The sequence below is a fragment of the Mesoplodon bidens genome, assembly GCF_964165515.1.
Source record: "Mesoplodon bidens genome assembly, chromosome: 3".
In the NCBI taxonomy this organism is placed as follows: domain Eukaryota; kingdom Metazoa; phylum Chordata; class Mammalia; order Artiodactyla; family Ziphiidae; genus Mesoplodon; species Mesoplodon bidens.
This window is the reverse complement of record NC_138178.1, coordinates 74,791,821-74,805,588: the sequence shown is the minus strand read 5'-3', so window position 1 is coordinate 74,805,588 and position 13,768 is coordinate 74,791,821. Positions and strand designations below refer to the sequence as shown.

The following is a 13,768-nucleotide window of genomic DNA, read 5'->3' as shown; positions in this document are numbered from 1 at the left end:
AGGCTAAACCAGTCACCAAAACCACTCAGCTTTTATTTACTAGTGGAAAGGGGGTCTGAACACCATCCAGATCACCATTTCCCTCTCACAACCACTTAATCCCTCTTCACACATCTTCAGTGGCTCCTCTCTAACCTCTGAGGCTTTCCATGTTAGAACAACAGTGCCCAACAAGACAGAGTTGCAGTTACCCAAACAAACAGTATAAACCTTCCCATGGGACCAAGTCAAGTTGAGGGTCTTAAGTCCCCCGACCCCACAGCGTTAGCATGAAATTCAGTGAATCTGTGACCACAGCCTAACCATTTCCTCTGCCTGGTAACAGGCAGAAGTAACAGTGGGGTCCAGAGAGCTGTTGTCTCTAAAATGTAAAATCAAATTAATCCTGCAAAACAAATTCATCTTAAAATGACAGTCTGTTAAGTTGGCTTTGGCTGTTTTATCAATTGCCTCTCAATAAAATACTGCTTTATTTAAGCAGACCCCGAAGTTCACCCCCTCCTCCTAGTCGCCCATCTTGGGCATCCAATGACTTTTCCAAGGATTTTTTTCTTAGCAAACAAGAAATATTTGTTGAGCTAAAAAAGCATTCTTCTGAGAAAATGATACATTCTCAGAATTCTATTCATAAGCAACGATGGTGTCAAGATCCTTCGAGCCTTGACTCCCACAGTGAATGTGAAACGATGGCCACAAGGAGGGGGCGGCTGGGGTCAGAGGGGCAGGAAACCCACTGATCTCAGAAGATGATACCATGTCACCTAGACTGTACCACCTGGACGGTGCACCCGGATCATGAGTGAAGTTACAAAGAGGGAGCATGAAATGCCCCATCCTGCATCTGGGCTGCTCTGTCTTCCCTCATGAGTGGAGGAGAGCATGAGGGACATTTCCTGCAACCCTGCTTAAAAACCTGTTCCAAAGCTTCTTTGACACAGTTATGCAAATGCTTCTAAAAGAAGTATCAACATATTACAAAATAATCCAATCATTTCAAGTCCCCTGAGGAAGGGAACAAAAATACATCCTATAACCTATCTGAAGAACAGTCTAAGACCCTAATAACATCATCGATTTAGCAAAGCATAAGGGGCCATTCGGAGGTCAAGAAATCAGGACAGAAACATCACACTGGGAACCACAGGAATAAAGCTTGCATTTTCTGGACCTAGGGAATCTGACTAGTTTCCATTTGTCTCCATATTACCACTAATACCTTCTGGGGTTAAAATAAATAAATGAAAAAATCCTAATTCGAACACTTCGGCTGCCCAGGAAGTGTTTCTAATAATATCAACCTTCCTCTTGCCTTTTTTTGTGTTGCAGGCTCTGTGCTTCCTAATTTTCTTTTATTTTTTCACCCCTTTTTACTACTAAGCCCTACTCCCTGGTCTTGGCAGCTGCTAAAAACCATCCAAGCACTTTGCATCTATCCAGAAACCCAGAACGGCAGCCTCGGTTCATAGATCTGCTGCTAAGGGCAGATGGAGGTGCGTCACAGCTGGGCCCTGCTTCCCAGGGGCCCTGGGCACAGACGGCTCAGGGCCCAGGGGCTGCCCAGCCTCAGTCCCACACTCAGCGGCCTGCCTGCCTGCACCAGCTCCAGTAACCTCACAGCCTTCACCCAAGTCCCTTCATTAGGACTTGCAAAAACAAATGGGAGGCAGCTACACATGGGCCGGGTTTGTCTGTACAGTCTTAATGCAGAGTCCCCAAACACACTGCCTCTGTTCCCATCCCACGTGGATGCCGTGAAAAATGGCACAAAGAAAGGAAAGAGGACCCGGTGGTTGCTTGTGACCACGGCAGAGAAACAAAAAGCAACTTCTGTCGGATAATGAGCTGAAATAGAAGTTGGGCTTCCGGGAGAGGGCCTGACATTCCTGCACAGCATTTTCCCACCCACCTGATCCCCTTGAATGGAAGGAAGATCTAAGGGAGGACAGAGAGGCCCAGTGTTTGTTTCCTGCACTGGGGGTGAGAGGATGGAAATAAAACAAAACAGACAAAGCAGGAGAAGAGGCTGGGTGGGAGAATAAAGTGGTATGCACGCACACACGTGCACGCACACACACAAAGTTAGTATTACCCAAAGAAGAGAATAAACAGGCACAGGCTTCAGCAGGGAGCAGGCAGTTAGCTACCTTTACTCTGTGAGACCTGCAGTTGTCACAAATAAAAATGTACATCCTTGTTATCTTTACCCCAAATTGTGCCCACTCTAACCACTTTGCTGCTCTCTGCGAAAAACACATTTTAAAAAGATAATATTTAATGTTAGTATCAAACAAGAATCTTGTTGTTGATATTCTTAATTCTTCCCAACACCAAGCCTGCAAGCGGAATAAATTCATATGGTTTGATAACCAAATAAATAGAGTTTACATGTAACTATAGAGGTCCCACTGGCATCCCCATATAGACATACGTACCTCACCGAATGTTCTTTCAAGATATGGCTTATCTGGACAGACACAGCAATTTGAACAATTTGGATTAAACTAGCAAGAACCACTCCTACACTATGCCATGTTATTTATGATAATTGAATTTTTGCAATTTAGAAAAAGCAATAGAGAAAGACCATATAAGACATGGCAGTAAACATACAGTCAATCCAGTTTAATGCTCAGAATTTTAAATAACCTCAGAATGCAGCTCTTAGGTATTAAGTTTAATTTTTAAAAATAATAGCAGCTGCTACCATTTCCCAAGAACCTACTATGTGCTGTACCCTCTGTCCAGTGCTTTACAAATTCCAAACCTGCTCATTCCTGTTTCAGAGATGGAAGATGGGGCCTGGAAGCCTCACCCCAGCACCTGGGAACACAGAAGGCTAACGTATGGAATCCTCTCAATTCACAGACTGTTCTTTTTTTTTTTTAATTTTAATTTATTTATTTATTTATTTTTGGCTGTGTTGGGTCTTCGTTTCTGTGCGAGGGCTTTCTCTAGTTGCGGCGAGCAGGGGCCACTCTTCATCACGGTGCGCAGGCCTCTCACTGTCGCGGCCTCTCTTGTTGCAGAGCACAAGCTCCAGACGCGCAGGCTCAGTAGTTGTGGCTCACGGGTCCAGTTGCTCCACGTCATGTGGGATCTTCCCAGACCAGGGCTCGAACCCGTGTGCCCTGAATTGGCAGGCAGATTCTCAACCACTGCGCCACCAGGGAAGCCTCACAGACTGTTCTTAAACCTTTGCCATATGATGTCATTTGTCCATACTGGAATGTAGGTTTGTTTTTTCTTTAAATCCTATTTTGCACAAAATTATATATTCTTGCAAATCTCAATCTTAAATACCATAATGGTCCACAGGGGAAACCCACACCTTCCAGGCATGAGGCCACCTAAACATGCCTGAAGACCAGTCAAGTAGAGGCTGGCAGGCACGTGATGGTAGCTGCTGCCTCCACCGTGTTGTCAGGGATACATACGCTGGGAAAACCAGGAGTGAGGTCCTGGCCAGCAACAAGACACCCTGAGAACTGCAGAAGAGTGGCCATGCTGACCCTGAAGGAGCACAATCTTCCCTGGACACTCTTCCCTGCCCACACAGGCCCCAGAAGCCCCCATCACTCCCTGACCTGAGATGGCAGCTGTTTCCCCCGAGCTCTAAGAAGCGCTCAGCCCTTGCCTCCTCCTGCAGGGCAGCTCACACAGCTACGAGGGCTCTGCAGGGAGCTATTCCTCCAGAGACCGAGAAGACAGCCCTGTCAGGAACTAGACAAAACCCCAGCTCTCATGACAACGTCCAGCTCATACGTGTTAGCCAGTGGCACAACCCAGAATGGTCTAGATTTTGGATTTCCACCTGGGGTTCCTTCTTCCACATAAAAGATCTGTACATGTCTTAAGTCCAGATTCCCAAGTTAGGCACAGTGATAAACAGATGCCTATTCTGTATCCTGTGTGTTGCAGACAGAGATTCCATCTCCTGCCCCCAGCGTTCCTGGAACACCTTGGCTGTCTCTTGCTTCCTCCAAGTCAGGGGGGCGCTCCATCCCAGGATGGTGTCAGAGACCCCACCTCATGCTGCCTGAGTCCCGGAGTCACACCACGTGCTAGAAGGAGGCGTGTTTCCAAGTCATGGCTCCCAGCTCCACTGTGAGCCAAACCTAAGTCCCAAACCACCCTATGCACTCAAGTTGAGCAACGCAGTCCAGGACAGGATTAGCCACGGGCCCACGCATTCCACGTCATCCCCACTCTAGCAGAGAATGTCACGCTGGCACACACACAAGGAAAGCAAGATAGAAATATTAACGCAACAAAAGAAAGAGGCTTTTTAGGAGTAGGAAGAAACCAGAATGGTCTTACAAGTAGGCTTAACTGATGAGATAGGAAGGGGCTCCAGAATATTTTCCAAACACCTAGAATTGCAAACATCACCCTAGGAGACTTATTCTGAAAGCTTTTTCATCTCTAAGATGAGATCCCTATTAAAAAACAAACTTCTGAAGGGAGCGCAGGAGAGTGACACCTTAATTAGGTGACACTGAGCCGAGAATGAAGCCTTTCAATGACAAGGCACGGGGACTAAGAGGCGGGGTCAGCTAAGAGGGTCCCGGGGACACAGGGGCACAAAGTGCCCCTCCATCTTGGTAACAGGGTCGCCAGTCAGGGAGAAGAGAATGCCACCTTCATGCGCGACTATAGAAGGCAGAGAAGTGAGGCCCAGGGGCATGTGACCCCCTTCTAAATAAAAAAACCCCACGCTGGGAGCAGCCGACCAGAGCAGGGGCCTTCCAGGGGGAGAGAGACCAGCTCTGAGCTACACACAGGCCGGAGCCCGCTGGACGGTCTGCCCCTTCCTCCCGGATGCTCAGGCCTCCCTCTGCCCCACGCGGACACGCAGACCCCTATCCTGGTCCACAGTGGCTAGAGACTACATGGTATCTCACAGAGAAAAATCTCCCTCACAAGAAGCTTAAAAAAAGAAAAAGAAAAAAAGAAGAAGAATTAGCCAGAAGTGTTAGGATGAAATAATGCATGGGGTCTCAGGTCAGAGAAACTGTCTCCCCACCTCATCTCAATGCAGCAGGTGATTTACAAACACTTAAACAAGCCCCCCACTTTTACCTGGCGGGCCTGACACGTCAATATGTAAGCAAATGAGGAAGGGGTGCAATTCTGCCCCACACACCAATACCACCCTTGTGAGGAGTGTCCGATAAACAAAAACAGAAGGACACGTTCGGTGGGGGAAACATGTAGAATTACCTTTTTTACACCACCTGCCTTCATCTGAAGTCCCTGACCCCATCAGTGAGACGGCAGTATAATGTGTTCCTTTTGTCAATAAAGGGAGCCATTTCCTGCCTTGTCACTCGAAGGCTCCACTCTGCTATTTTCCTGGTTTCTCATCTCGAAGGCAGTAGGAAATGCAACAAGCTCCGGGACAGCTGTTCCCAGTCAATGCCTTTTTAATTGCAGTAAGGCTGCATCACCAGCAAAGCCAACTTCCAACTCGGCCAGGCTTGCAGGCGTGGTGGATTGCCTGGCAAAGACCAGGCCTGCTCACAGGCAACACAGGGATCTGAGTGAACCACAAGCTGTTCACCCTGACAGGTTAAAAAGTACTTGGAGACTAAGTTCAGCAGTAAGTTTTTGGATTTTTTTTTTTTTTTTGATGAGGGGGGTGTAATACCTGAAATCAGGTACCAGAAAGCCCCAAGGCAAGCAAACACCACACACAGTTAGGCAACGCACTGGGCGGGGAAAGCAGCACAGGTGCCCAGAGAAGGTTCACCCCATTCCCTCCTTGGACGTGGCTGACCTCCAGCGAATAAACGAACAGCACCCCAGGCCAAGCTTCAACTTTCAAGATGGTTCCCACCCTTCTCCATCATCTTTGGCTTTGAATCATTCTGACCAGGGCAGGGGAGAGAAGAGCTGCCACCCATGGTTGACCCTCCCAGCCAGTTATGAGCTGGGGACGGTCTGGGTGACTCCCTGGGAGCAACGACCATGAAAATTACACAGGAAACATCCGCATTTCATAATCCTCAAGGCTTTTGGCTCGCTGAGGACTGTTACTCCACACCCTTCTCTGCGCAAGGGGGAAAATGTATTTTCCTGACAATCAGTCTTTCGCAAAGCAGGTGCGTGCTCAACCCTGGGGGGACAGCCACGCTGACCAAGCGTTGGAAGATACGCCCAGAATTTACTCAGCACCACAGACAGGCTTCTTCTCCTCGGGAAGGGCTCACCAGAGTCTACAAAGCCCTGCAGTCCTCCAGCAGCAGGCGGCCAGCTGTTCAGCGGGGGAGAACACCACCGCGGTCAAGGACCTGCAGGCACAAGGCCAGGTGCACAGCCCGCTTCATGGGGTTTCACAGGCTCCTCTACAGGATTTTAGGGAAAGGAGCCTCTCGGTCAGCATGCGTGTGGGGAAGGTCACTGGGCCGAGACAGAGAGGCAGGAAGGCTGGGGAGAGGCCGTGTCACCGAACACGGGGAGATTAGAGGAAGGCAGACTAGGGAAACATTTCAGATGGAAAGGGCTTGGTGTCCGGTTGGAGAAGTAAGCATCCAAATGGTACCCAAGTGTCTGACATGGGAGCTCGGAGAACAAGAACACTACCCACGGGAGTGGAAACCAGGAAAACCCTGGGCTATAAGTGAGGAGCCAGGGAAGACCACCAGAGGCTGAAACGCCCATGGGGGTCCAGTCATGACGGCAGACGGGGTCGAGAGCTCACACAGAGGTCAGAGCTGGAGATAGTATTTGGAAGCCAGATGCAGACGGGAGGATGCTGAAGCAGTGGGTGAGATATTCTGGGGGAATAGGACAGTGGAGAGAGGGCCCAGGATGTTACTCTGGAAAACAGCTATTAAAGAGTGGACGAGGAGCCAGAAAAGAGACAGCTGCACAGGTAGGAGGAGAATCAGTGATGCTGGCAGGCAGGGATGAAGGAGTTAACGGTGTCGCATCTCAGGGGGCACCAGTTACACTGTCATGGAAAGGAAAAAGCCATACTCTGTTTTTCTAAGGGTCAATCACTTTCAAGGAATGAATAACTCAAGCCTGCATAAAACCACCCCTCAAAATTGTAAGACAACAGAGAAATGCAGAAGCGGGCAGAGAACCCACAGCGTAGTAATTTCCTTAAGGGGGCTGTCGACGAAGTTGCCTGCCACTGCAGAGTCAGGATCTACAGAGGGAGTTTAAAGGAGAGCGTCAGGTGAAAACTGCCTATCGGCACCGCATAACTGAGTGTTTCTCCGCTATGTCAAAAATGTCACACGTCCTTGACTGGACGTATCTCTCCAGATGCTCCCCCTCCGTCTGTAGCCAGCCCTGGGAAGAATAATAGAATGGGATTCTTCTATGCTTAATCTTTTTAATTGGCCATCTTAAGACTAATGTGGACCCCAAGGCAGACATTCTGTTTGGACTCAATGCCCTCCACCCGGCTCCTTGAATCATCCCTAAGCACTCTGGCTGGAGAGCTGTGGAGCACCACAGCACTGCAGTGCTCAGTCAGAGAGATGACGCGGGCAAGAACCCAGAGCCATTGACGGCATGCTCTAAAGCGGCATTCTCCAAAAGAATAAGAATGCGAACTACATCTGCAATTTCAACTTTTCTAGGAGCCATATTAAAAAGTAAAAAGAAACAGGTGAAATTATAGGAATATATTTTACTTCATCTCATATGTCTAAAGCATCATTTTTAACATGTAATCAATATACAAAATATTAAGGAAATATCTTATTTTCTTTCCCCCATACTACACTTTGAAATCCAGTGTGTATTTTACACTTAAAAATATCTCAATTCAGATAGGCCACAGTTCAAGTACTCGACAAGACATGGGGTTAGTGGCTACTCCACAGGACAGAGCAGATCAGAAGGGAATCTATGCAAAGGGAAAGAGTTCTGATTCAACTAGAAAATCTCCAAGAAACCTGCCAACGCTTGAGTTTTCAGGACAAGCTGAAGGGAAGACAATTTCCCTGAATGCTGTTATTAATTTTAAATAAATACTCCATTGTGAAATCACAGAAAAACATCAGGAGGCCTGAGACACTGGCCTGGGAGAAGGCAGCAGGGTGTGGCCTTGGAGAAGAGGGTGTCTGGCCAGCAGGCCCATCAGCATCAGTTGTAGAAGCACCAAGGCCCATTTTCCATCTCCTGGTCCTTTCTCATGGAGCTCTTCCTCTTTCTCTTTCTCTTTCTAATCTTCCAACAGCCCTATGAGGAAGGCAAGGGGCTATCCCATTTTGCAGATGAAGAAACTGAGGGCCAGGCCAAGTTTAAATTACTTGCTCATTTCTAGTCACGGCTACTAGACTTGGGCCCAGAACTCATGCCTCGCCCCTGCTCCAGGCTTCTTCAACAAGCAGCTGGCCAGAAACAGCCCAAAGTCCACAGTGAGACCTAAATAAATACCGACTGAATCACTGAACAAGTGCCCACCTAACGACTTTTTAAGTAACACCTCCCTTTTGTACAGACCTTACGAGTTTTTAAATCAGTTTTGCACACACACATGATCACCACTAAGGAATAATATGGGGCTGCCCAATGGAACATTCTAAACACGTCCAACTACAGCCCAGAAGGGCTGGCTGGTCCAAGGTCACCCAGGCCTCTTATACCACATCCAACATCTTTCCACGACACATGACACCTCCTTTGATGATGGCTTTTTCTTTTAAAATAAAATTTTTAAATGTCAAGACTACTTGAAAACATTTTTTGGTGTTTTCTCAGTACTATTTTAATCAATCACAAATATGACTTGAGCACAGTATTTCCCCCAACCTTAGCCAAAAGGGATTCTCCAAGTGGCCCAATGGTGTTCTCAGCTCTTCAAGGTCCTGGTTTCAGTCAGTGGGATCCTTCCCTTACTGACCCAGTGTTTACCTACCTGCTGATCCAATGACAGAGGGCAGGAAAGTGTGTGCTCTTCAAAGCAAGCATCCTTTCTCTGCTCCCACCCTGGCTGGCAGGGAACTGAAACAACGTTACCTGTGGGGTCTGGCCTTTGGTCTGTTTATTGTACACACATCACGGTTTAGGCAAGCCTACCAATTTGGGATTTCCTGGCTCTCCGTGACTAGCTACAGCACATGGGCTCCTTGGGTCTCTAACTGGGCCAACCATTAAACAGCCATTTATAGCTACCACACTGCCTTCCAACCAGTGAGGGGAACCCTCCTGGCCAACAGACCTAAATATTTCTGAAAGCAAGAAGACAAAGGCCCAGAGTCACATTTCAATACCCAACAACCCGGCGCTCAAGGTATCGATCACAGTCAGGCAAGAGTTCAGTTATACTCAAAGGAAAATAAGCACACAGCAGATGAATAAACGAGAATCTTCCAAATACCACCACCTGACCCCCAAGACCAGTAAACACATCGCAAAGTTCTTTCACTAAGCGATTCACAAGATTTGCACAATTCTTCAAGAAAGAGGTAGGAAAAAAAGGAAGCAGAAGCCTGGGGTGTACAAATGAGCTTGCTGTATAGCTACCTGCAAGGTCGGCCTGAACCTGAGACTCCTGGAAATTGGTCCAGGGTTCCCCTGCCCCCACCGCCTTGGCTATGCTCCATCATAAACCAGGACGCCCAAGCACTGTAACGTCATCATTAAGGACCGAGAACGGGGTGCGGGTCACCACTTTCACAGGATGTGTATTAGCCTTTACCTTTCCTTTATTCCACAATATTCCAGGTGTACTCAGGCTAAGGAAGCCCTGCGTTACCAAAAAACATCCTTTCACGCAAAGGATGGAAGAGCTAATACATATGCAGCCTCTGACTGCCAGGGCTTAGGCGCTTTCAAGCACACCAGGTCATCCTTCTCATCAGAAATTCAAAGCAGAAGTTCCTCAAGCCTCTAGCCCAGGAGTGCGGTGATGGTTTCTAGTGCGTGACTGGAATGGTCTGACAGCAGCCGGGATGCTGCTGACACAGTCCTGCACCTACCAGTTCCCAGATGCAAAAGGAAGCCCCTCAAGACGCCACATCCTAATTGCAATACAGCCGTACCCACCCGTCGGAACCACGCATTCAGAAGAGGAGGGAGGGCGGGGGAGGGTGGGTAGAGAGAAGCAGGAGGGGAGCCACGGTCACATCCTCATCTTACTTTTCTGACAGCGGTTCGTGGTCCAGCAGCGGTAGTTGTACTCGTTGTTGATGGTGGTCTTCTCGCACAGCGGCTTCTCCTCCATCGTCCCCGGGCACAGGTCCCCACACTCCTTTGGGGGTTTATTCCCCACGATGTAGTTATTGGACACGGCATCCAGGATTAGGGACCAGTCCACCGTGGAGAGGTAGCAGAGGTCAGCATTCTTCTCGATCCGGATGGCCCCACGGGTAATGTTTCGCAGGTTGTAGAGCCCAATATCCTTGAGGTTGGTCATCTCAAAGATGACCAGGGCGTAGTTGTAGAAGAGCTTCCAGCCACGGATGACTGTGAGGTTGGGGAAGAGGTCGCCGAGGCTCTCGAGGCCGGCCACGCGGAACAGCAGCAGGTACTCAGTGATGACCGTGAGCTTGGGGAAGCGGTAGCTGCGGTAGTCCTCAGCCTTGGAAATGAGCAGGATGTGGAGGTAGCCCTCGATCACCGTGCAGTTCTCCAGTCGCTTCAGCTGCTGGTAGTCGTTGCGGATGTCGATGCCTGGCCCACAGACTGCAGGGAGACAAGAGGGGAGGGCGGGACAGGTCTCAGTTACAAGGAAACCACTTTTTAAAAACTATTTCCCAACCCACAACATGATCAGTTTCCAAGAAACCTATATTATTATTAAAGAAATAAGACCCCATTCTTTGCTGCTGACTGCCTTAGGAGAGGCTGCAGGTGGGCTATCTGGGGAGCTCAGCAGCCAGCTGTCCTTTGGGAAGTGCCCAGTCTGGGCCAGATGCCGTGCAACAAGCTCAATGCCGCGGGAGATGCCATCCCCATCCCACCGATGTGCAAACCACAGCTTAAAGCCCAGGGCCGCACAGGGGCACAGGGCAGGGTCAAGGTTGCAACCCAGTCCTGACTGCACAGCTGCCAGGCCGCACATTCCCCGCCCCTGCTGCAGAGCGCCAGTGCCCTGCACCTGAACACAGAGCTCAGCAGCCAAGGGACAACAACTCACTCCTGCAGCCAGCCTCAAGGACACCATGCAGTATACACTGGAGAACAGTCACTGTGACCTGGAAGGTAGGGACCCTAAGAAGCACACTCCCATGTTTCCTACCACATTTGACGTGGGCAGGTGGCCTTGGGCTCTCCCCAACACTGCATGAGTGTAGATAGAAAGGCTAACTTAGCAGCAAGATAAGAATATGTGATTTATATGAATAAAAGAGGTATCCAATTCCAACTTTAATGAAGTGTTTTCTTAATCAAGAAAGTATGCTTCCTGCAGAAACGTTAGGTAACAGATAGCAAAAAGATAGTAAAAATCATCAGTAATCCCAACATCCAAAGATATCACTACCTATGCCAATTATCCTTTCTCTATAATTTAAGGTAAAGGAAATCAGACAATAATATAATGTTTTCAAACATACTTCCTTCATTTCATATGAACGTTTTACCAAGTCATTGCCTTACTACATCATCATTTTAAGAAGGAGACAGTAATTCTAGGATATGAATATGCACCACGAGTTCTTTTCTTTTTAAACTAATCCCCTATTGTTGGATATTTAGGTTATCTCCATATTTTCACATCATAAACAACACTGCAGTGGACATTCTCTGCAGATATTCAAAACTGTTTTCTTAGGATAAATCCCTAGAAGTAGAATTGCTGGGCCAAGGCATTTGCAGATTTTAAAGGCTTTTGATAAAACAGCCTCAAGACTGGAAACTTTTTTTTATAATTCTAGACATACACACAAAGAAAAACCCTTGGTTACCATCCTCTCTTAAAACTTAATCATTCCCAAACCTTCCATTACAGCTTCTCAAAGTGATGTTTTCTGATTGATATAATTTGTTAATTTGCGAAGCACCCAACATGCATGGCACTGCAGGAGATGCAAAGAAACCGCAGAGGAGGCTCGTGGTGGAGGCGGGAGCTGAGACCTGTGATAAACAACTGTCAGGCGAAGCAGGAGGTGGTTGGTGTGTGCAGACTGCAGGCCCACTCTAGATGTGAGTGGAACTAAGCAAGGCAGACAGGAGTAGCCTTGGAGCTTCCTGCAGAGAGATGGTCCTTTGTATCACAGCACCAAGGGGCACTGCACACACACCAGCTCCTGAGGGATAGGTGGGATTTAAAACTGGGTGTAACATTCCAAAGGCCAGAGAAAAGGCAGAACAAGATACATTCAAGCGGCCAATCTGATGGCCAGGGGTGCAGAGGAGAGCAGAAGTGAGTCCAGCAGAGCTCAAGTCATAAAGGATCACAGGTGGGGACGGGTACGTTCATCTCAGGAACGAGGCCCCTCTCAAGACTCTTGGGTGAGAGAGAAGGCTAAGCAAGGTGTTTTGTTTTGTTTTGTTTTTTTTTGGAGAAGTAATCTGGTGATCAAGCACAAGACAGAATCAGAGCGGAGTAGATGTGGGAAAAGGGAAGAGAGTCCAGTGGGGGTTACAGCCACAAGCAGAAACCGGACAGAGGCAGTGGGAGAGGGGGAAGTGGGGAGACCCTGGGCTGAGAAGCAGGCAACGTGTGAGAACCTAGAACTGGAAACTTCATTTGGCCTAATTTCCTCCTTTTACTGATGAGAAAATGAAGCCTCTCAGACAGAGAAGAGCACGGGAGAAACGAGTACTATGAGAACATCCACAGTCAGCCAAGAGGTTGGGCTGGAAGCTCTGGATGCATCAGTGTGCTTCATTTCCTGTGATGCTCTCAACAGTACCTCACATTATGTAATCCCATCACCAGCTGGAAGGTGAGGAATTCGATTTGAGGAGTCAAGTAGTTCACATAAGGTCACATACACAACACACCAGCCCCTTCACAGCCAAACCTGACATAGTTTTTGGACAGTCCCATCTCTTAATATCTTCACCAACTGGTTACCTCCAACCCACTCCAACTAACCTTCTGCCCTGGTCATGATACCAAATAGCTTAGCAAAGCCTCCAATGTCATTATCAAAACCAAGGACAGGGCTTCCCTGGTGGCGCAGTGGTTGAGAGTCCGCCTGCCGATGCAGGGGACACGGGTTCGTGCCCCGGTCCGGGAAGATCCCACATGCCGCGGAGCAGCTGGGCCCGTGAGCCATGGCCGCTGAGCCTGCGCGTCCGGAGCCTGTGCTCCACGACGGGAGAGGCCACAACAGTGAATGGCCTGTGTACCGCAAAAAAAAAAAAAAAGAAAGAAAGAAAAGAAAAAGAAAAGAAAAAACCAAGGACAGGGATTCTGCCGGCAACCTTCGTTTGGGCTGCAACTCTTCCCAGAGTCTCCGGCCTGCTGGCCTACTACATCACATTTTGGATTCACCAAGCCTCCACAATCACAGTCTTGGTGCTCCAGCCGGCTGTAAGGCCCGAGCCTCTGAGGAGGTAGAGCCGAGCTCAGGACATTGTTCCACCAGAGACCTCCCAGCCCCACGTAATAACAAACGGCGAAAGCTCTCTCACAGATCTCCATCTCAAAGCGAAGACCCAGCTCCATTCAATGACCAGCAAGCTACAGTGCTGGACACCCTATGCCAAACAACTAGCAAGACAGGAACACAACCCCACCCATTAGCAGAGAGGCTGCCTAAAATCAGAATAAGTTCACAGACACCCCAAAACACACCACCGGACACGGTCCCGCCCACCAGAAAGACAAGATACAGCCTCATCCACCAGAACACAG

The 13,768-nt window shown here is 48.6% G+C and overlaps 1 protein-coding gene across 2 annotated transcripts in view; it reads right to left on the bottom strand.

The window, feature by feature from the left end:
* The window catches only part of IGF1R (insulin like growth factor 1 receptor), a 320,684-nt gene that overhangs the window by 249,195 nt on the left and 57,721 nt on the right, over positions 1 to 13,768 (bottom strand). For both annotated transcript variants that reach the window (XM_081228790.1, XM_081228791.1), the window contains exon 2: positions 10,099 to 10,644. In XM_081228790.1, the coding sequence (XP_081084916.1) occupies positions 10,099 to 10,644 (546 nt within the window). The remainder of the gene's footprint in view (positions 1 to 10,098; positions 10,645 to 13,768) is intronic.